Source organism: Mauremys mutica, chromosome 3 (genome assembly GCF_020497125.1).
Source record: "Mauremys mutica isolate MM-2020 ecotype Southern chromosome 3, ASM2049712v1, whole genome shotgun sequence".
Classification (NCBI taxonomy): Eukaryota; Metazoa; Chordata; order Testudines; family Geoemydidae; genus Mauremys; species Mauremys mutica.
In genome coordinates this window covers 50,293,530-50,317,124 of record NC_059074.1, presented here as the reverse complement: position 1 = coordinate 50,317,124, position 23,595 = coordinate 50,293,530, and the positions used below count along the sequence as shown (strand labels likewise).

General features: G+C 42.7%; 1 protein-coding gene across 3 annotated transcripts in view; it reads left to right on the top strand.

The window, feature by feature from the left end:
- Nucleotides 1-23,595, top strand: part of KHDRBS2 (KH RNA binding domain containing, signal transduction associated 2) — a 620,331-nt gene that overhangs the window by 225,301 nt on the left and 371,435 nt on the right. For all 3 annotated transcript variants that reach the window (XM_045011995.1, XR_006578577.1, XR_006578576.1), the window contains exon 3: nt 76-192. In XM_045011995.1, the coding sequence (XP_044867930.1) occupies nt 76-192 (117 nt within the window). The remainder of the gene's footprint in view (nt 1-75; nt 193-23,595) is intronic.

Genomic DNA, 23,595 nt, shown 5'->3' with positions numbered 1-23,595 from the left:
TATTTATTGCACTTTCTGCACACCATCTCTTTAGTTCATCTTTATCTAAAAACAGATATTTTATTCACTTTCTAGTTCAATTTTGTTGGGAAATTGCTTGGACCAAGAGGAAACTCCTTGAAGAGGTTACAAGAGGAAACAGGTGCAAAAATGTCTATCCTGGGCAAAGGTTCCATGAGGGATAAAGCTAAGGTATTGTACATTAATTCTGATCTTAATGTTAAGTGTACATAAAGTTATATATAGTGCACTCTTCTTAAAAGGTTAATTTACATTAAAAAACTACTAATTAAATTTTAGTAAAAAACTATTCTCACGTCTATCTTCTTCCGGCAATGGTTTGTTTGTGAAGCTTACTGCTATAATTTGGACATGTGTAAATGTGCTATGTGTAGTTTTATTCTTGTCCTCCATGCTGTTTAATATTTGTCTGGGGATGTTGCACTTTTCCCTTTTGAATATTTATTAGATAAGACATATTTGAAACAAAGAGTTTCAACAGCCTTGAAGAAAAAATTTAAATAGCACTGAAAGAAACACACCATATGGCACATGTTTCATCCTTGCTGTTTGGAATGTCCACTTGTTCGTGTCACTCCTCTGTAAGATGACTGTTTATAAAACTAAAGCAACTTTATTTAACTCTGAATGAAAGAATGTGACTTTATACTGTTAGTGTACTTTATCATCATACAGTCTGATCTCGCTTCAACATGCAAATAGTATCTGTTCATTCCACTGATCTATATTTTACATTGACATATATTTCAGTGGCTCTCTCTGTCACCAGTGCTATTTGTTTCAGCAGTTAAAATGGCAGGGCCAGGATAAAATAAAAACTAACCAGCATTCTACTATTTTTATGAGTGACATTATTTGGTTTTGGTGACTCATTTTTTTCCACATCACCAGTCACATTGGTATTATCAGACCATTGGCAAAATTAAACAAATGAACAAACAAAGAGATGAACCATACAATACGATGCTATTGATATGAATAATATTATCCCTAGAATTTAAAGCCAAATTTCCCACATAAAATGTATTTCAATTTGCCACAGATTTCTTTAAGATATTGGTCACAGAAGGACTTTAATTATCTATTTGACAATCTCATTTTTATGGCTTTATTTTTGTTATGGCTTGATTACATCAAAGAGTTTATTTTCAGTTATTGACAAGTAGAATATTTTATAATCTTTGAACCTGCTTCTGGTACTGTAAAAATATTGCTCTCCGGATCAGTAAATGCATATGCTGCTGAAGTGGCAATAATGTACATTTATATTGTGTGTGCCAGCTCCTTGCCCAGCTACTCATTCAGATTATTATTGCCAAGAGCAGGAATGACCTGAATAGGGGCGAGTGAAAGGCCTGTTAGATCAGGAAGTGTTCGGACATAAACAGGCAGACTAAATCCTCTGAATCTTAGACCAGCCTCCTCACCTAGCATGTCTCATGAATCTGATCTGACAATCCAAGATATACTAGACATTACTATTTACTGCATTAGACAACACAAAGGGCTGGATTCTATGAGCTGCTGAGCACTGCAGCAAAATCAGAATTCAAGGTACCCTTCCTCCTTGGAAAACAAGACAGAATCAATGTTCTGGAATTGAGAATGGACATCATGGAAACTCAGTTCCATGAGACTGATGTACGATATGTTGTTTCAAAGTATGGCAGTGATGAAAAAATTGTAGTAAGACAGGCCATCGTAAGTGACTTTCTGTTTAACCTTGCCATAATGACTGAAAAGAAAACAAAATCCCCAAGTAATTAAAATGAAAGATAAAAAAATACCTGAAACGCATGAATCGTTACCAGGATCCAATGAGAGGAAACTGGGGACAACTAATGGTGACTGTATAGCCAAAGTAGTTCTCTCAGACAGGATGTTCCAGGGACAGATCCTGGAAAAAATTGGTGGTGGTGGGGTAGGACTTTATTATGAACAGAAACAATAGCCTAAGCCTTGCTATGCAGAAAAGGAGGGGAGGGGAATTGCCATTTTCAAACAAGCTTTCTTGTAGGAAAACATCCACTGGTCTCCTTTATACAGTAAAACATGGAACTTTCACTGAGCTTAAATATTTATCATTAGATTCGGCTCTGGCTTTTTGCACCATTCTGGATATAGTTGCCAAGATCAAGGCTTAGAAAACTCCCCAAGGATTCCCCAGGCTGGGGGAATCTCCAAACAGCTCCTATGTGACTTCTCTCTCTCTCAGCCCCTAGCAGTAGATGGCACAGCCTGGGTGCCACCACTGCTGCCTGATACGTGGCTGTTAGAATAGTCCATTGGGTGTGTGGACAGCTGTGCATAGGGTAGAGCAGCTGACTAGATTAAAGCCACCTTTGTCCTCGTCTTCTCCAGTCCTCTGCTGGCTGCAGCTGGACTGAATCAGAGTACTGGGAACATAATTTTTATGATATGACTGTTGGAAAAGATGAAAAATGTACCTGCTCTGAAGTCCTTAAGCACATATTTTAAAGAGGACTTATCTGCTGATTTGCCCTTTCCAAATCGATGAGCGTCTATGACAAACAAATATTGAAATGATGGAGTTGTCAGAGAATTTATGTATTTCACATGGAGGAGGAATGAGAAATTGGAGGATTTGACAGTGGGGAGATTTATGCAAATGAAGTAATGAATACGAAGCAGGAAAACATACAGAGAAGGATGGGAATAACATTGTAAATTGATTATGAACATAGGCTACAAACAAAGGACCATAGTGTGCCTGGCCCTTAGCAAGAAGGCTCTTCCTTTCTACCCCAGCCCTTTTGTACAGTTACAGCCCATGAACTCAGACAGCACAAGAACTATAACAAGGCTAGTGCCCAGAGTGGTGCTATCTATAGTAAATGGGACTGGGAGGGGCCATCATCATCAGTGTTGCAAATCCCAGAGAGATGTAGCTTCCTTGCAGATTGAGCACCACCTAGATCAATCTCTAGCTAGGTTCTTAACAGGGCCAGTGCAACCATTTAGGTGACCTAGGCGGTCGCCTAGGGTGCTAGGATTTGGGGGGTGCCATTTTCTTCGGCAGCGACTGCGGCGGCCGGATCTTTGGCCACCCCGGTCGCTGCTGGCATTTAGGCAGAGGGAGCTTGGGCAGGGGAGCACGGAGAGGGCCACCTGCAGCAAGTAAGAGGGGGGGGTGGCACACAGGGGAACTCCCCGCTCCAGCTCACCCCTGCCCCGCCTCCTCCCCGAGCACGCCGTGGCCTCTTCACTTCTCCCGCCTCCCAGGCTTGCGGCACCTAAGTTGATTGGTGCTGCAAGCCTGGGAAGCAGGAGAAGTGAAGCAGCAACAGCGTGCTCGGGGAGGAGGCAGGGCAGGGAAGGTGTGAGCTGCTTCACTTCTCCTACTTCCCAGGCTTGCCGCAAGGGGGGCGCCTCAGGGCGGAAGGGGGGAGCTGCCGTGGGGGGGGGGTGCCTGAGGGTGGGGGCACCGGGGGGAGGGCGCAAGGTGGAAGTTTCGCCTAGGGCACTAAACATCCTTGCACCGGCCCTGGTTCTTAAGAAGCTTTGACTGGGTGTTCTGTCTGTGTTTGTCATTGGTGGTCTTATCGTGCCACAGAAACCTTTTGCATCCACATGACCACCTAACATGTAGCAAGAACTGGAAAGGGTGGATAGGGAGAAATCCTGCTCCTTCATCAGCCTGTGGGTGTTATTCTGTCCTTAGAGGTGTTTGTGCACAAATACTGCACTATGTAATAGAGCAGGGGTAGGCAAGCTATGGCACAGGTGCCGAAGGCAGCACACAAGCTGATTTTCAGTGGCACTCACACTGCCCGGGTCCTGGCCACCAGTCTGGGGGGCTCTGCATTTTAATTTAATTTTAAATGAAGCTTCTTAAACATTTTAAAAACCTTATTTACTTTACATACAACAATAGTTTAGTTATATATTACAGACTTATAGAAAGGGACCTTCTGAAAACGTTAAAATGTATTACTGGCACACGAAACCTTAAATTAGAGTGAATAAATGAAGACTTGGCACACCACTTCTGAAAGGTTGCCAACCCCTGTAATAGAGTATTGCTGTGGCCATGCGCAACCCCAGTGCATCAGAAAGCATTGTGCCTCAAGTGGGCACACTGCCTCGAAGGGTATCCCCTGCCCCACACAATGTATGTGTGACTCCTCATGCAGGACAAATCCATTCAAAGTAGGCAATAAGAGAAACTCAAAATGAAGAAGGTGACCAGCTTCAAATGTACACTGTGTACCGTAGAAATTATGCACCTGCCACAGGAAGTTGTGCTGGGAACTGTGGGATAAGCACCCAGAGGGCAATGCTATGGCAACAGTATAGCAGAGCATTAATGGGCAACAGTTCTTTACCCAGTCAGCATAGCAAGAGTGGATACCCTGCACTTTTGTGATTAAACTGATACCACTGGTTTAATTAGCAACAGTTCAATTTTCTGTGATAGATGCAGCCTAAGGGGACAGAGTAGCATAATTTTGGACTAAAATAGCTCCAGTTAACACAAGAAGTTGCAATTACAATTGGAAGCACAGGGGGTAAGGTTGTCTTGTAGATGCACTTTTCTCTTAGACTGGTTACCCAGAACTCTGGCTTTAATGTTGACTCTACTCTAAATCACTGAATTTCAAAATGTTTAGTATCTAAATAACAGAGTATATTTTTGAATTGACTACAGAAGGCATTACCTAACACGAAGGATGCAGCACTGATCAGTGTGAATTGTGTCCATCGTAAGAGAACAGCCAGTTTTCAATGAGATCTTATGACAGGTTGAAATAACAGGCTCTCCATCCTGAGAACTCTCATTATTTTGCTGACTCATATGATGCTATTATAGCTTGTTACTCCTGTAGTGGTATAGTATTATACACATGCAAATTTATTCATTAGAACTGATAGTGCTGAGATTAAACATAGTCATACTAAATTGCCCATCTTTTTGTTCTTTTTTTCGCCCTTCTTCCAATTCACGGAAGACAGTTGTGAAAGAAAACAAAAATCAGTAGATAAGAGGAAATTGATTATGAGTTAATCAATTGAGGGACATCAATCCACATAAAGTTTGTACATGATTTACAATCATATCCAAGTTAATAATTGCTTGAAACATTATTTTTAGGAGCTAAATCTGCAAAGAATACATGTTAAGCAAGCAATTATGTGCTATTAAGCATACACTTGTACATGGAAATAAAGTTATTTTCATGTGTTTAATAAGTGAGGGCCCTCTTTTCTACACAATGCAACTCCTGTGCTGAGTCCAGTCCTTTCTACCAAATTGCAGATGTGTCCCCTGTGGGTTGGAATAACTATTCTATGTGAAGAGAGGACAGGTTCCATCCAGAGGAATCAGGGGGACTTTTGGCCACTGCCGGGTCATTTACTTTTTGGGTTAGTCTAGTGAGGGAATCCCTTCCCCCATCACAGGGTGTTGCAGAAGGGAAGCGGAAGAGAAGCAGAGTGCAATCTTTGGGCTGGACTGACCCTTCCATGCTTCCCTGGTTTCATTTTCATGTATAGAGTAACAGCCTTTAATAATAATAATCTTGTATAAACAATAAGTATTCTTCATATTGTTTAACTGTTTTAGAATAGCATGTGTGAGAGAACAGAATGGATATGAATGATACCAGATGTGAATGGATGGCATAGGAAGCTATAGGGTCTTCCTTGATCCAATACTGACCAATGTTGTCTACATTCCTCTCAGGGAGGACAAGTAGCAAACAATGCTTAAGCACATGACAGTCTGGCCAGTATTCAAGAGACAATCATTTGGTAAAAATTGCTTGATGACCATCCCATTTTCCATCTCTCTCTTCTTGGGTAAGATGATTGAAAAGATGGTTGGGAGCCAACTCCACCAAAATCTAACATTTCCTCAGTCAAGTTTCCTATCTGATAGGCTATGGAGACAGCACTAGTTCTGTAGCTGGACAGTTTCTTTAGGGCCAGACACAACACTAAAATGTCCATGCTAACATTAGAATGTTCACTGAGTGTTTTATTACATAACCTTTAATTTTGTATATGATGATGAGTATACTTGAAATTGGAAGCTCCCTGGAGTAAGGACTGCATTTATTTGTGTCTTGTCGTGAGCACATCATTGGTGATTAACAAATAAATAATGATAATGATAAGAGGAGTACAGATAAGCTCAGGATAATAAGCACAGTCCAGTACCCAAGTTACATGATATTTGGCCAGATCAAAATATCTTTTATTTTTAATGAATGTTGTCTGGGATGAACTTTCATGGGAATATGTCAGATTATCCTTGGGAAGCATGGTCTTTACCCAGAAATATAACTGTACTTTGGATAATACTATTTATAGTGATGGACATGATTGGTGAGAGAGGACAGGGGAGGCTATGATCCCAGGTTAACAACAAAAGGGATGAACAAGGCAAAATGAAAATAGAAAAAGTATAGGGACAAGGAAGAAAGAGTGAGTATAAATGTGGTCATAGAGTTTAAAGTGAGAAGGGATCACCAGATTATCTGTTCTGACCTCCTGTATATCACAGGCCACCAACACCACCCAGCACCCACATACAGTTGGTGGTAGGTTTTCATGGGCCACAGAGCAGAAGGACAAAGTTATTTTACAACCATAGTCTCTTTTACTGTGTGTTTAAATATATGTCAACAGTGTTCAGGGCTCTGGGTAGGCATTCTTTGGTGAAGAATTTTAAATCTAAATAAATAAATAGCCAAAATACAGAAGGCAGAACAATTAAATTACAAAACAGCTCCCAGCACCTTAGTAGTATTCACAGATATTCCAAAATCTTTCAATTAAACCATGATTTTTAATTCAGAAGGACAGGATTTGGAAATAAATCTGTAATTACTTAGATATAACAGAACTTAGATATAACAGGGAGGAGTATAAAAGTATTGCTCAGGCATGCAGGAGTGAAATTAGGAAGGCCAAATCACACTTGGAGTTGCAGCTAGCCGGAGATGTTAGGAGTAACAAGAAGGGTTTCTTCAGATATGTTAGCAACAAGAAGAAAGTCAAGGAAAGTGTGGGCCCCTTGCTGAATGAGGGAGGGAACCTAGTGACAGAGGATGTGGAGAAAGCTAGTGTACTCAATGCTTTTTTTGCCTCTGTCTTCACAGAAAAGGTCAGCTCCCAGACAGCTGCACTCTGCAGCACGGTATGGGGAGGAGGTGACCAGCTCTCTGTGGAGAAAGAAGTAGTTCGGGACTATTTAGAAAAGCTGGACGAGCACAAGTCCATGGGGCCAGATGCGCTGCATCCGAGGGTGCTAAAGGAGTTGGCCGATGAGATTGCAGAGCCATTGGCCATTATCTTTGAAAAATCATGGCGATCGGGGAAGGTCCCGGATGACTAGAAAAAGGCCCATCTTTAAAAAAGGGAAGAAGGAAGATCCAGGGAACTACAGGCTAGTCAGTCTCACCTCAGTCCCTGGAAAAATCATGGAACAGGTCCTCAAGGAATCAATTCTGAACCACTTAAAGGAGGGGAAAGTGATCAGGAACAGTCAGCATGGATTCACCAAGGGCAAGTCATGCCTGACTAACCTAATTGCCTTCTATGATGAGATAACCGGCTCTGTGGATGAGGGGAAAGCAGTGGATGTGCTATTTCTGGACTTTAGCAAAGCTTTTGATACAGTCTCCCACAGTATTCTTGCCAGCAAGTTAAAGAAGTATGGGCTGGATGAATGGACGGTAAGGTGGATAGAAAACTGGCTAGATGGTCGGGCTCAACGGGTAGTGATCAATGGTTCCATGTCTAGTTGGCAGCCAGTGTCAAGTGGGGTGCCCCAAAGGTCGGTGCTGGGGCCGGTTTTATTCAATATCTTCATTAACGATCTGGAGGATGGTGTGGACTGCACCCTTAGCAAGTTTGCAGATGACACTAAACTGGGAGGAGTGGTTGATACGCTGGAGGGTAGGGATAGGATACAGAGGGACCTAGACAAATTAGAGGATTGGGCCAAAAGAAATATGATGAGGTTCAACAAGGACAAGTGCAGAGTCCTGCACTTAGGATGGAAGAATCCCATGCACTGCTACAGACTAGGGACCGAATGGCTGGGCAGCAGTTCTGCAGAAAAAGGGGTTACGGTGGACGAAAAGCTGAATATGAGTCAACAGTGTGCCCTTGTTGCCAAGAAGGCTAATGGCATTTTGGGTTGTATAAGTAGGGGCATTTCCAGCAGATCGAGGGATGTGATCATTCCCCTCTATTCAGCACTGGTGAGGCCTCATCTGGAGTACTGTGTCCAGTTTTGGGCCCCACACTACAAGAAGGATGTGGATAAATTGGAGAGAGTCCAGCAGAGGGCAACAAAAATGATTAGGGGGCTGGAACACATGACTTATGAGGAGAGGCTGAGGGAACTGGGATTGTTTAGCCTGCAGAAGAGAAGAATGAGGGGGGATTTGATAGCTGCTTTCAACTACCTGAAAGGGGGTTCCAAAGAGGATGGATCTAGACTGTTCTCAGTGGTAGAAGATGACAGAACAAGGAGTAATGGTCTCAAGTTGCAGAGGGGGAGGTTTAGGTTGGATATTAGGAAAAACTTTTTCACTAGTAGGGTGGTGAAGAACTGGAATGGGTTGCCTAGGGAGGTGGTGGAATCTCCTTCCTTAGAGGATTTTAAGGTCAGTCTTGACAAAGCCCTGGCTGGGATGATTTAGTTGGGTTTGGTCCTGCTTTGAGCAGGGGGTTGGACTAGATGACCTCCTGAGGTCCCTTCCAACCCTGAGATTCTATGATTCTATGATTCTATGAACTTGTCACACAGGCCAGTGAGCTCTCATTCATAGGTATTAGTTTAAAATTTAAATGATAATTACAGTACTTGAGTTAAATCCTCTGGATATCATTGGGTTAATTGCTCCCTCAATATAAATTATTTTGTATTTAGACAAACTCTGTTGGCTCTAATTTGTATTTTGTACACTTTTTTTTTAATTAATTTCACCCAGTGTTTAAATATTCATATATTTTTTCTTCAAGCTGTTTGGAAGGTGCTCTCCCCTTCCACGGTACTATTTCCTTAAACTGGAGAATAAGCATTCGGTGCAGCATAGAATTTCACCATGGAAGCTACTTGTCCATCTGTGAAGTCTTTGTCAATTATTGAATTAACTTTTAATTGCTTTCCTATTCAAGTTTCAGGTACTGTTTAAATAATGTACTACAAATGGGGGCTTTTCATTAGAGAAGAGGCAAACTGAGTAAAAATATTTCATTGCACCTAATGAATCAAATACTTCCCACTCCACCAAGGATAGAGATGACCCTACACACACAGAAGAACCACTAGCAGAGCAATAGAGTGGCAGTGCAGCTGCTAGGCACCAAGCTATCAGATTGAACATAGCATCACAGAAATGTAGAGCTGGCTAGGGCCTTGAGAGGTTATTTAGCCCAGGCCCCCATCCTCAGGCAGGACCAACTAAACTTAGACCATCCCTGACAGGTGTTTGTCCAACCTGTTCTTTAAAACCTCCATATATGGGGATTCTACAACCTTGCTCAGATGCCTATGTGAAAGCTTATCTACCCTTATAGTTAGAAAGATTTTTCCTAATATCTAACCTAAATCTGCTGCAGATTAAGTCCATTACTTCTTGGTCTACCTTCAGTGGACATGGAGAACAATTGATCACCGTCCTCTTTATAAACAGCCCTTATCATATTTGTATTTCTTCACACAACACATAGTCAACCTGTGGAACTCCTTGCCAGAGGATGTTGTGAAGGCCAAGACTATAACAGGGTTCAAAAAAGAACTAGATAAATTCATGGAGGATAGGTCCATCAATGGCTATTAGCCAGGATGGCAAGGAATAGTGTCCCTAGCCTCTGTTTGCCAGAAGCTGGGAATGAGCAACAGGGGATGGATCACTTGATGATTACCTGTTCTGTTCATTCCTTCTGGGGCACCTGGCACTGGCCACTGTTGGAAGACAGGATACTGAGCTAGATGGACCTTTGGTCTGACCCAGTATGGCCATTCTTATGTTATGTTCTCAATATTATCAGGTCCCCTCTCTCAAGGCTAACTTTTTTTAACCTTTCCATGTCAAGTAGAAAGGACTTTTTTTTGTCTTGACTGCTGTAATACAACTGTTCTAATTGAGTGACTGTTCCACCATCGATGCTCCATCTTTCTTCCTTGCCACTTCTATTGTGTATTTTCCAGATGCCATGTTTACCTGTACTGGCTTTAGTATAGTGCTAATCACCATAGCATGTGTTTAGCTCACAAAACTCCTGAAGTACAAATGTATGATTATTCCAATTTTATAGCTGGGCCTCTGAGCCTTAGAGGGCTATTTTCTACAAGAGGTTCTGGTCCTAATCCAGCAAAACTCTTAAGCATGTGCTTAAAACTAAGCACATACTTAAGTGCTTTGCTGGATTAAGATTGAATCCAAAGAGATAAATTGACTAACACACAGGAAATCTGTGGAGGATTTGGGAACAGGACTCAGGACTGTTGTGTCTCCACCCAGTGCCTTAACCACAAGACCATCCTTTCTCTTTTTTTGGGACAGCAGATGATTATATCTTTACACTAGACCATCAGCAGAGCACCATAATGCCTGAGCAGTAAATTCTCTCAGAGGATTCTGGAACCTCACCAGTTTTCTGGGAAGACCACATAAAAGAGTTGCCCTGCCCTACAGGAGAGAAGAAAGCCTATAAGTGCAATCCAAAAAAGATAATGATCTGAGTATAATACTATGTCCTATTCCCAGGTTTTATTGAAAAATTAGATCCAGACTGGGCATGCTGGCATGAGTTGAGGCAGAAACTATATGGTTAAAATGGCCTTGATTCTCCACTGCTTTGCACTTTCTATAGTCATTTACACCAGTGCAAGGTGAGTGTGGAAATGGGTGTGTAACTACCAAATCAGAACAGTAGCATTTTACACCCACTTTGAACAGGTGTAAGTGACAACACAAAGTGCAAGGTAGTGGTGTATCAGATACATTGGGCCAGATTCTCTTCTCATACCAGTTTTAAACCTGTTTAACTTCATTCACTTCACTGGAGTTACTTAGAATTTATACATAAGTGAGAGATTCTGTCATTCCCCAGAGAATGTTTCTACTCTTTTATTTGTAAATATAAGTTGGAATATTTAAAAAAAATAGTTCTAAAAACACAGACTACCACCCCTTTATTTGTAACCCTCTTGGAGATGTGATCTGGAATGTGTTCAATTATCCCTGAAATATTTTTTCCCTCAAGTAAGACATTTTTGCTCCATTGAAATAAATTCTCCATCATCTTCAATTGTAAAGTTACTGAGAGAAAGGAAAACTATGTGAATTACTGGATTTAGAGAACTGGCTCACATCCAGAGGCTTGAACAGGTAATTTTAGAACACTAAATTTTGTTCACTTTTTCAAATTTTCTGTTGGTTTTCCCTACAGATTTGATTTCTATGGCATATGTAAAGGTAATATTGACTTGGCTATTATTACCTCAACAGACATGCTCTCTTTGAGTTTGCAGCCATTGTATCCCAAGAGCAGTTTTAGCTTCTGTCATAAACAGATAGTTAAGTGTTAATGCCTCTTTTACCTGTAAAGGGTTAGAAAGTTCACCTAGTTAGCTGACACCTGACCAGAGGAACCAATGGGAGGACAGGATGTTTCAAAAGGAAGGAGGGAAGTTCCCTTTGTCTTGGTCAGTTTCAGTTTTGGCTGGAGTGGAAAAGATCAAGGAACCAGCCTCTTATCAGAGAAGTAAGTTTTAGAAAAGAATAAATAGGTTTATGTTTATTTTCTTTTGTGACTTTGTCTTTGTGCAATTAGAGGAATAATCAAATTGAGGATTCTTTTGTGTACTAAGTTTTTGCCAAGAGGAACATCCTCTGTGTTTTGAATCTGTTGACTGTGAGAGTAGCTGGTATGCTAATCTCTCCCAGAGGTTTTTTTCTTTTACCTTTCTTTTCTTTAATTAAAAGTCTTATTTTTAAGAACCTGATTGATTTTTCCTTGTGTTAAGATCCAAGGGGATTGGATCTGGACTCACCAGGAATCAGTGGGGGAAAAGGAGGGGGGATCCAAGGAATTGGATCGGGGTTCACCAGGAAATTGGTGAAGAAATCTCTCAAGACTATCCAAGGAAGGGAGTTAGTACTTGAGAGTGGTGGCAGCAAAACCAGATCTAAGCTGGTAATTCAGTTTAAGGGTTCACATGCAGGTCCTCATATCTGTACTCTAAAGTCCAGAGTGGGGTTGAAACCTATGACAGCTTCAAGAGCAGGATTAGGCCCTTTCTATGTCTTCTAACTATGAGTTGATTGAACAGTAATGTCCCAACCCAATTAAGCACATTCTTGCCTGCTTAAATATGGCCACAAGTTCTGGGTCACTTCTGTGAGGTCCTCCAAACCACACAAAAAATCCATTGCCCCTATCCACCAAAATTTAGGATCACATACAATGACCATCAAATGAAACTCCAGTGATTCGTTCTCATTTCAATGAGATGAAACAGGACTGTTAGCACCCCACCCCCTTCTCAAACGTTATCTGTCAAGGAAACAAAACACATTCCATTGACAAAATGACACTTCCAATTTTTCTCCTCTAGACAACCAAAATTGTTGCTCTTTTGCTCTCTGTCAATCTTTCTGGCTCCTATTCTTACATTGGGTTAAGCACCATCTGAATGATCATTTATTTTAAATGTTAAAAGAATCTTTCAAAGGTTACACTTCACATGTAAAAATTAATGATTTTACAGCCATTTGAACCTCTTCAGCCACATTTTCAGAACTGTTTTCTATTTGTGAGTGTGTAACTTTGCCTATGGAATCATTCATGGTTTTGATGTTTTCCACACTTTCACTTTTGCAACAAATATCACAATGTACATGTTTAAACTCCATATTAAACACATGGATTTTTCACATACTCACTCAGATTCCCAGCTGCATCCAATATCCAGTGTTGCTTCTGAAGGGGGATTAAGGTGGAACTGCAAAAGAATTGTTTATTGCTTCGTAATATTGGGTCTTGTTTTCCATTGGCCCAGTCCCTGGCCTCATTTGGAGTTGCTAACCAGCTATTGCAAATTATGTAGATTGGGCATTGCCCGTAGGAATCAGCAAAGCAATTGGGAATTGCCAGAGCAAAGCAGACCACTGCCCATGCTTACTTCTCCCCACCCCTCCAGCTATAGCCCCAATTTTTCCCTATGCTTCTCAGTGCAAAAGAAGTGGAGGAGAAGGTGTCTATGCTGGTTTTATGCCAGCTGAGGACTCGCCATGACAGGGAAATCTTCACCTGAGCAAATCCAAGAGCCTTATGGCTCCTTTGTGCTGGTGGACCAGTTCACAGAGGCTATATTTGCGGGGGGGGGGGGGGCGCCGCGGGGGAGGAATTCTGGCCAATTTAATGCTATAATTTACACATGCATGATAGCAATGCATATTCAATTTTTGATGGGTTGGTTTGTTTTACAAAGAGATCTAGCATTAATTATCAAATGGTCATCTTCATAGAAAACCAGTACATATGCCAATAAGATCAAGCAAACAAATTATTGCTGAAATTTGAAAACTGAAAAAAAGTAGACATTATCCTTTCTTTCATAAAACCTGACCCTATTTTTCATAAGTTCCAAGAAAAGTGATAATAGCAAGAGCTGTTTCATACATGTATGCTTCATACATACATACTTTTAAGAACCTTGAATGTTTGTAGCTTTTTTTGAAATGTGAAGTTTGTTTAGGTATTAGTCACCGCCTTTGATTAGTAAGGGAATCTCTCAGAGGCATAGGACCTCAAGGTTGGTCCCACTGCGCTCAGCGGCAGCTTTGCACATAATACAGAAACCAGGGGTCATCCAATGAAATAAATAGGCAGCAGGTTCAGATCAAATAAAACAAAGTACTTCTTCACACAATGCAGTCAGCCCATGGAACTCTTTGCCAGAGGATGTTGTGAAGCCAAAATTATAACTGGTTCAAAAAAGATTTAGATAAGTTCATGAAGGATGGATCCATCAGTGAATTTTAGCCAAGATGGTCAAGGAAGCAACCCCATGCTCTGGGTGTCTCTAAGCCTCTGACTGCCAAATGCAAGGACTGGCCAACAGGGGATGATCACTTGATAATTGCCCTGTTCTGTTCACTGCCTTTGAAGCACATGGAATCGGCCACTGTCGGAAGACAGAATGCTGTGCTAGATGGACCACTGGTCTGATGCAGTATAGCCATTCTTATGGTTGCTTATGATTACCATTGGCTTCAGTGGACACAAAATTCCACCCATAATATTTTACTGTGTGGGAAGATGAAGTTCAGAAGAAAAATGTAGATGTTTGCCTATTAATTCTGAGATAGTAAGGTATTATCATTAGTATTTATTATCTGTATTACCACAGTGTCTAGGAGTCCTAGTCATGGACCAGGGCTATATTGTGCTAGGTGCTGTACAAACACAGAACAAAAAGACAGTTCCTGCCCCAAAGAATTTACAGTCTAAGTACAAGACAAGAGCTAATAGCTGGATACTAACAGAGGACTACAAGAAAACAAAGAAACTTTATTGGCAAGCACAATAGGCAGTGGTATGAGCATACCAGCAGACTAACCATATGAAGTGTTTTGTAAGCATCATGGCAAACAAGTTTTGAGGAGGGTTTTGAAGGAGGATGCTGAGTTTGTTTTGTAGATGTTTACAGGGAGCTCTTCCTTATCAGGAGGGACAGCATGGGAGAAAATTTAATAAGTAGGCTATTGAGGCTGGCATCATAGGCCCAATCGGAGGTGAGAGTCAACATCTCAATAAGCAAATGAGAGATGATAGGATGGGGCTAGTTAATGAAGGGCCTAGAAAATGAAGATAAGCAGCTTATCTGTGTGTTAGAGAAGGGGGGCAGTGGAGAGATGCAAAGAGAGGGATGACGTGATCAAAGCAACAGCTAGGAAAATGATCATTGCAGCAGCATTCTGAATGGATGTGAGCAGGGCTAGGTTTCCTTTGTCAAGGCCGGAAACAAAGATGGTGCAGTAATCAAAGTGTAGATGAGAGTGTGTGAATGGATAGAAAGGCCATATCTTAGAGATGTCATGCAGAAAAAATCAGCAAGATTTAAACAGACTGGATGTGATGTTCTAGAGAGAGACCTGAGTCTAAGATGATGCACAGGTTTAGGGCCTGAGTGACAGGCAAGAATGGTGATGTTGTCCACAGTGATCAAGAAAGGAGGTAGCAAGGAGTACTTGGGGGAGACAGGAGAAGAGATTAAGAACTCTGTTTTAGCTATGTTGAGGTGTCAGAAACACATGTTGAGACAATTTAGCTTGGCCACAAGGAGACCAGTCTGGTTTAGGTGCAGAAGTTCAAGCACTGATGGACTGGAAGTCACAGAAAGTCTGAGTGATAGAAGGTGGAGGTGGACTGATGGGTGGTGCTGAAAGATACAAAGTGATAGAGAGGGGGAACTCCACAACAGAGATATCAGAGAAAGAGAGAGAGAGCAGGGCTAGACACTAGATGTGTCCTAGGGAATAAGCCATGTGCGCCACTTTAAATATTTTCTGCTAAATTGATTCATGAAGTAATATAATATTTCCATGTTATTAATGGTGGCATTTTCAAAACTGAATAACAAAGAGGGCAACTGAACCTTCTCTGAAGAATTACATACTCTAGGGCTGGTATTTTAGAAAATTACATTGTTCTATGGGGACACTCTTCAAAGAATTATATCAGACGTTGAACAGATGCTGAAAGATCCCTATTTTATTACTGATGCAACGCAGTGGTGATATTAAAAGTCTTCATCTCCTCCCTCGCATCTGATGTTAGAATAGACTCTCATATTTCACAGTTCTGTCAGTATAGTTGTGAGACTCATATTGCTGTTTCCAAAAAAGGCTGGCTACTTGTTTTTTTGTTTTTATACTGATAAATTAAACTACTTCCATGGGGCCAAGTCCCAAGGTGGTTCTTTAGGGTTTTTTTCTGTTCCAAGTAAAAACTGATGAAAGACCTCAAGATTGGCCTTTTATGGTTTTCTACAGAGTCTCCAGTGTGAGAAACAGAATGCATAGATTCTAAGGCCAGAAGGGACCATTGTGATCATCTTGTCTGACCTCCTGTATAACACAGGCCACAGAACTTCCACAAAATGATTCCTAGAATGTAGCTTTTAGAAAAAAACATTCAATCTTGATTTAAAAATTGTGAATGGTGGAAAATCAACTATGACTCTTGGTAAATTGTTCCAATGGTTAATAACTCTCATTATTAAAAATGTACGTTTTATTTCCAGTTTGAATTTGTCTACCTTCAATATCCAGCCATTGGATCATGTTATGCCTTTTTTCTGTGAGACTGAAGATCCCATTATTAAATATTTCTTGCCATTGTAGCTAGTTCTAGCCTGTAATCAAGTTACCCCTTAACTTTCTCTTTGTTCAGCTAAATAGATTGAACTCTTTGAGTCTATCACAATAAGGCATTAGTACCTTACTGCTCTATCTTATTTTCTTTTTTTTTCTTTCCCCTCAGTGCACATATTTCTTTCTCTGCTATTAAAACCCTTTGTGTCTCCTCCACCATTCCCTTTCTTGTTATTGTAGTAGTACTAAGTGCAGATGAGCCAATATTTGATAAAGCTTAGGTCAGTCACATTCAGATAATAAGATTCAATAATGTTATATATCCCTGGCCCAGTAAACAAGAGTTAGGAATTCATGCTTCAGTAGAAATCTGTTCCATGAGAGTCTAGACTTCTTAAAAAGAGGAAATTAAGGGGAAACATATTGGGTCAACCAACAACTGGCATATGTGTGATGCAACTCTTTACTAACATGACTTTACTAACACAATGTCCTGCTAGGTTCAAAGAGTGGTGTGTGCTTATAAAGACAGTGTTTCTAAAGGAGCATCAAAGAAGGCATTTTGCATGGCAAAAGGAGGTTCTCAAAGAAGTGTCAGGATGTTCTTTTGAGAAAGGAAGTGATAGTTATTCTCTAGAGAGTAAAATGCTCTTTATTTTTTGTTTTGCCTATTTGTAACAATTCCATCTCAGTAAGACATTGGCCTGAAAATAGCTTCATTAAATACATGGCTATGTTTACAGTCATGTATTTTCACTGGTTTTCTGTTCTATGTTGTAAACCTTGTTTGACAGCACCAGATATATAAATAAAGCACCATGTATCTGATATACAGTGAAATATATGTTCTAAATTGGAGATGAGCCCCTGCATAAACCAGATACAACTTTTCTCTAGTTTGCTCCACTGTGGAGTGAATTAAAATGCTCGATTCAAACTCTCCTGAATTTTGAACTTTGAAATCCAGATCTGTGTTAAACTCTTTCAAATTTCAGACCACTTTGAACTGGTGGGCCAGAGTCTCAGCTGGTGTAAACTAGCATAGTATCATTGGCTTTAATGTCTATCATGGTCAGTCTGTTATCTCCTACCAGCATTACATTCTTACCTCTATTCAATCCACTGGTGACTTTTCCCACTGACTTGAACAGGAGCAGGATCAAGCCCTAAGGGCCTAATCAATGTGAGTTTTTGGAGCAGGTCATAAGTTCTGTTACATTTTTTTTAAAAAAGCCTGAAACAGTATCAGAGAGGGAGAGAGCGAGAGAAAACTGAGAGACAGAGAAAGCATGGGTATCTGACCTTGATGACTTAGAGCAGTTTTGGGGACTGTAGATCTTTCTTGCTGATGGCTTTTCCCATCTGTACTTCTGCAGACTAGTAATTTATATTCCAAAATATTTTATTTATCTGCACGGGGCTCCATAAAGACTAGTTTTGATCTTGCTGGGTTTTGTTTTACGATAATTGTTCTTGCTGTTTTACATATAGATAAACACAGAAACGACTGTTTTGAATTATTTGCAGCAATTATGTTAAATCCCAGTTTTCCATGCATAATGTTATCTGTACTCCTGAGGACCATGATAAATACTTTTAATATTCTTTAATGGGTTACTGTTACAAGAAATTTTGCACTGCCACAATAGAGACAGCATTACATTAAATTAAATTACAGTGCACACAATTAAATAGAATAATGAAAAAAATCAGACTTGAAACAACAGCTCTTTGGAGCCCTCTGAAATCCGATTCCTTGATAAACATAATAGGAGAAGCTGGTGAGTGAATTTAGATAGCTAAGGTAGATATTATTGCATTTGTAATATCTCCATCGGGGATTAATGTTCTCTTATTCAGGGACATTGATTAGCCTCTAGATTATTTTTCTGATTGATTACTGTTGTACTGTAGTGTCCCTTCTTCATATATCTAACCAGAATCAATATAACTTATAGCTATAACTTCATCTTGGCACAGTTATGGTGCAATCTGCAGTAATTTGTGGTTTCTCAATAACAGTTTTAAAGAAAATGTGCACAGTCTGTTACTTCTGCTTGTAGCCATACATTACTAGAAAAAAATTAACTTTCTTGTATCTTCCCTGAAGAAGAGAAATATTAATTTTACATATATTGTGACATGAGAATCTTTTCAAGGAAATTGGAGCATGAGCTTTAATTTTATTTTCTAGAAAGTAGTTAGAAAAGTGCAGCTTTGGACAGTCATTCTTTTGATTGACTATAGCAAAAAAGAAAAGAAAAGAAAAAAGCAATATATTTTTTCACTGATCAGACAATATTTGAAAATACGTTTTTTTTCTTTTCAAATATTTTTACTGGAGATAGGCTTGAATTGAATCCCTAGATCTGGTATGAACTCAGAAATAGAAGTCAGTAGGAACCCAAGTTCTAGTCCTGGTCCAGCTGGTGACTTCCCTTATGGCCAGGGGCAGCTCCAGGCCCCAGCACACCAAGAGCGTGCTTGGGGCGGCAAGCCACTGGGGGCGCTCTGCCGGTCGCCATGAGGGTGGCAGGCAGACTGCCTTTGGCGGCATGCCTGTGGAGGGTCCACTGGTCCTGCGGCTTTGGCGGACCTCCCGCAGGTGTCCCTGCGGGAGGTCCGCCGAAGCCGCGGAACCAACGGACCCTCTGCAGGCAAGCCGCCGAAGGCAGCCTGCTTGCCGTGCTTGGGGCGGCAAAATGCCTAGAGCCGCCCCTGCTTATGGCTTTGGGAAAGTGACTTCATTTCCCTGGGCCTTGGATTCCCCATTGTTAAAATGATTATAAGAATACTTACCTACTACCTTGGAGGGTGTTGTGAGCATTAATTAGTTAATACCTACAAAGTACTTTACAAAAGCTACATATTAGAACTACTCTTAAGTCAACATTTTTGTCAAGCTCAGAGCAAGTAGAATGTTGTGGCTGGCCCTGTTCTTCATAAATTGCTGGTCAAAGCTGGACTTCAACACCCCTGACCTTTAACAAAATGTACATCTAGTGCCAAGTGTTGAAACTTGGGCCCATGTTTATTTTTTATTCTACTTTTAACAGGTTTTTTCCAAAACCTTCTTTTTTTTATTGGCTTATTTTATCCACAGATAAGGATAGTTCCTCAGCACGTGTAAATCCACTACTTTTATTTACAGTTTGGAAAAGATGCATGTGAGCAAGAAGGACAAAGCTCCATGCCAAAGACATCCTACCGTGGGGCAGTGCATTGTCTATTAAATACCTCGGTCTTAGAGCGTTCTATCTTCCTAGAGCAGGGGCTCTCAGGACAAATTAGTGACCTCAGTGTGCGGCCACCAACTCTTGTTGTTTGTGCCCATACACTTTTCCCTAAAATACTTAATAAACTATAGGAAAAGAAAATAAATATTCACATATACACATTCAAATCATTTAATTTATTTATTGCTCACTAGTAAGTCTGTTGTGAAAAGTGATGTTAACAAACATACAGGTATCACTTTTCACAGTTGACTTACTCAGCCCTGGCAAGCCTGGGGACAAATTTAGCCATGGATGGTGGAGGGGGGGTCCAGGGAAGGCATCCAGGGCCAGGGGAAGCAGCAGGAGGCTGGAGCCTGAAGCACTGCAGCTGGGGGACGGAGCCCGAAGCCACATGGCTGAAGCCTGGGGCCTGTCACTGCGTAGCCAGAGCCAAGATCTGGAACCCAAAGCCCCGTGGCCAGAGACTGCCACCCTGCCACCCAAAAGCCTGAGCCCCGCTGCCCCTGGGAAGGTGGGGAACTCACCGGTTGCCTGCTCCTCCAGTGTTGTGCCCCAGGTGACCCCTCCTGGTGGCTCTAGCAACCAACATGAAGGTGGTGCATCCAGGAACACGGCTCTGCCTTCCCCGCCCAGTCACAGGCCAGGAGGCTGTGGCTGCAAGAAAAGCCCCTGATGGCCACATGCGGCCACAGTGGCCGCATTTGAGAAATACTGTCCTAGAGTGACTGTACAGCTGATGTCCATGTAATCCCAGTTCCTGGGGGCATAGTTGGTATTGCCTTTAAGTTTTTTTTTTCCTGATCTGGTGCCAATCTACTTACTCCCCTCCTCTTCACACTATTCCTCCCCCACCCACCAAAAAAACCCTACTAGAAACAATCCTATTTAACTAGTTGTGATTGTTTGGGTTTAAGGCTTTTAATTTTCCCCCAACACCTAGACCCTGAGATCACAAAGCAACTTCATGAAACTTAAGCATGTCCTTAACTTTAAACACGTGCCTCACTGAATTTTGGCCTTAATGGGAAGTTACTATGCTTGTTATGATGTGCAACTTCCACCAGAGTGCCCCTCATGTTGTGATGTGGGGTGCTATCACTCTACTGTCCCCTTGTTCATCCTGATTCCACAATGGTTTGGCTCGTCTGTGGCCTCCAGACAGATCACGTCTCAGTCCATTCCTTTCCCTTTCCAGGGTTAACAGAAAAGTCCAAAATAAAAGAACACAAAGTATAGTGGCCACCAAGCTGGCCCTTGGCCGCTGTTTGGAACACATAGCTCTTGGCCTCTTTCACTCTAGACACATGTACTTCCCCTCTTGATGTGGGAAGAGGTAGGAAAACCTAGGCCTACCCTCTCCTCTGGGTTCCAGCCCTGGGGCCCTCTTTGAAGCAGCTGATGATTTTTCTTCAGTCCAGAGGTGGGAGAAGCTCACCTTTATAGATTCCCAAGGCCAGAAGAGACGATTGTGATCATCTAGTCTGACATCCTGCGTACGACAGGCCATAGAACTTCCCCAAAATAACTCCTAGAGCATATCATTTAGAAAACATCCAATGTTGATTTTAAAATTACCAGTGATGGAGAATACATCACAACCCTTGGTAAATTATTCTACGGGTCAGTTGTTTTCACTGTTAAAAATGTATGCCTTTTTTGTAGTCTGAATTTGTCTAGCTTCAACTTCCAGCCATTGGATCTTGTTCTATCTTTCTCTACTGGACTGAAGAGCCCCTTATCAAGTACTTGTTCTCCATGTAGGTACTACAAACTATAATCAAATCATGCCTCCCCCCTTCCTTTTGTTAAGCGAAATAGATTGAGCTCCATGCTCACAATAAGCATGGGAGGTGCATATCCTAGGCTGTAAGAAGCTGTGCCTCCCCAAACAGCTCAGTGTGGCCCTGCCCACACTCCACCTGGAAGGTCCCCTCCTGATTGCCCTTCCTCCTTCGCCCCAGACCAGGCAGGCTGGCTGCTCCTCTTCAGAGAAGCGTGCTGGGGCCAGGGGCGGGGCTAGGTCTAGGGTGGCCACAGCCGGGCTGTGGACAGGACTTGGGGTGGCTGGGGCCGCCCAGTAGTGGGGGGGGGCATGCACTGGGTCCACACCGCACAGCAGGGAGGGGGAGATTGAGGCTGGAGGTGCCGCACAACATCCACCCGGCACTCGGTGGCAGGGCTGGTGGCCATGAGGCGGGGGCAGAATCTGGACTCTGTCGGGAGAAGGAGGGAGGGAGGGGTGGGGCTGGTCAGGGGCTAGCCTCCCCGAGCCAGCGGGTCACCCAGCCCCCATGACTAAAAGGCAGGTTTTCTATTCCTTTAATCATTCTTGTGGCTCTTCTCTAAGCCTTCTCCAATTTATCCACATCCTTCTTGAATTATGGGCAACAAAACTGGACCCAGTATTCCAGTGCCAAATACAGAGGTAAAATAACTTCTCTGCTCCTACTGGAGATTCCCCTGTTTGTTTCTCCAAGGTTTGCCCCTGAACATGGGCCTGAGGTTTGAGGGTAGGTGTGTGTGCCAAGGTGCCAGTGGCACAGGGGGAGCTTGAGCATCAGCGGGGGTTGAGGAGGGTGGGGGGCAGACATAGATCAACCCCCATAATATTTCCATTGTGCATGCCCGAGCCCCTTCTGTCTCCCTGGTTCTGCTGTCCCAGCCTCAATCTCCTTGCAACTTTCCTTGGCTGCTTCTATCTTTGCCCTGCTTGTCAGTGTCTTCACTAGCCTGCAGACTCCTGCACCCCCAATGTCATGGGGTATGGTCACCACTTAGGGGCACCTCCTCCTGGCTGCTCAGGGGAATAGCTACACTCATGTCTGACACCCCCTTCTGCCACTCATTCATACGCCTTGCCACCTCTCTGTCTCACTGTGACTTGGTGCTCTGGCCAGGTCACTATAATCCTTCCCTTCCTGGGTATCAAAGTCCTACTGGATGACCATCCTAGGCAGTCTTCTCTCCTATATGGTCTGTGCTACCTCCCCAGTGGTTGGCAACGGGCCCACCCATTACCCCAGGTGTTGACTGAGGGACCCTAGAACCAGCAGATAAGGTCTGCACAGTCCCCAAACTAGATACTGTTGCCCTAGGCTGCTCCTACTTCACGTCTATGAGGCTCTTTCTCCACCCTTTTCTGGGTTGCCCTTCATGCCAGCCCAGGACACCAGGGCTTCTATTCTTCCTCTGGTTTCCTCCTTTTCTGCTCTATAGCTAGAAAATGAGTGTAGGACCCCCACACCACAGTCCCTCCTTCCGCTGCCAACTTCCTCACTTTATCATAGCCCCACCATTTCCTTCTTATCTGGGCTCTATTCCCAATCAGTGGTTACTTATCCAGCCTAATTCCATTCTGGTGTGGCCCATCAAGTTAATTGGCCCCCGTCTCCAGCACATTTACCCTTCTGAGGCTGGTGTAGGGTGAACATCCCATCACAGCCATCTTGAATTTGTGCTTCCTTATGTCTCCTTCTTAGCCAGTTACTCAGGTGCTTCCTTGAAACTGCTTCCAGGCTCTCTGGGAGCATCAGGGATGGATTTTGAACAGTTGCTTTGTCTCTTGCCTTAGAGCAGGGGTGGGCAAACTTTTTGGCCCGAGGGCCACATTGGTATTGTGAAACTGTATGAAGGGCCAGGTAGGGAAGGCTGTGCCTCCCCAAACAGCCTGTCCCCTGCCCCCATCTGTCCCCTCCCGTTTCCCACCCCCTGACTGCCCCCCACAGAACCCCTGACCCATCCAACACCCCCTGCTCCTTGTCTCCTGACCCCCTTCCTGGGACCCCTCCCGCCCCTAACTGCCCCCTGGGACCCCTCCTGCTCCCTGCCCCCTGACTGACCTGACCCCTATACACACCCCTATCCCTAACCACCCCCTGGGACTACACCCCCTATCGACCCCCCCCCATGCTCCCTGTCTCCTGACAGTCCAGCCCCCACTCACACTCCCACCCTCTGATAGCCCACCCTGG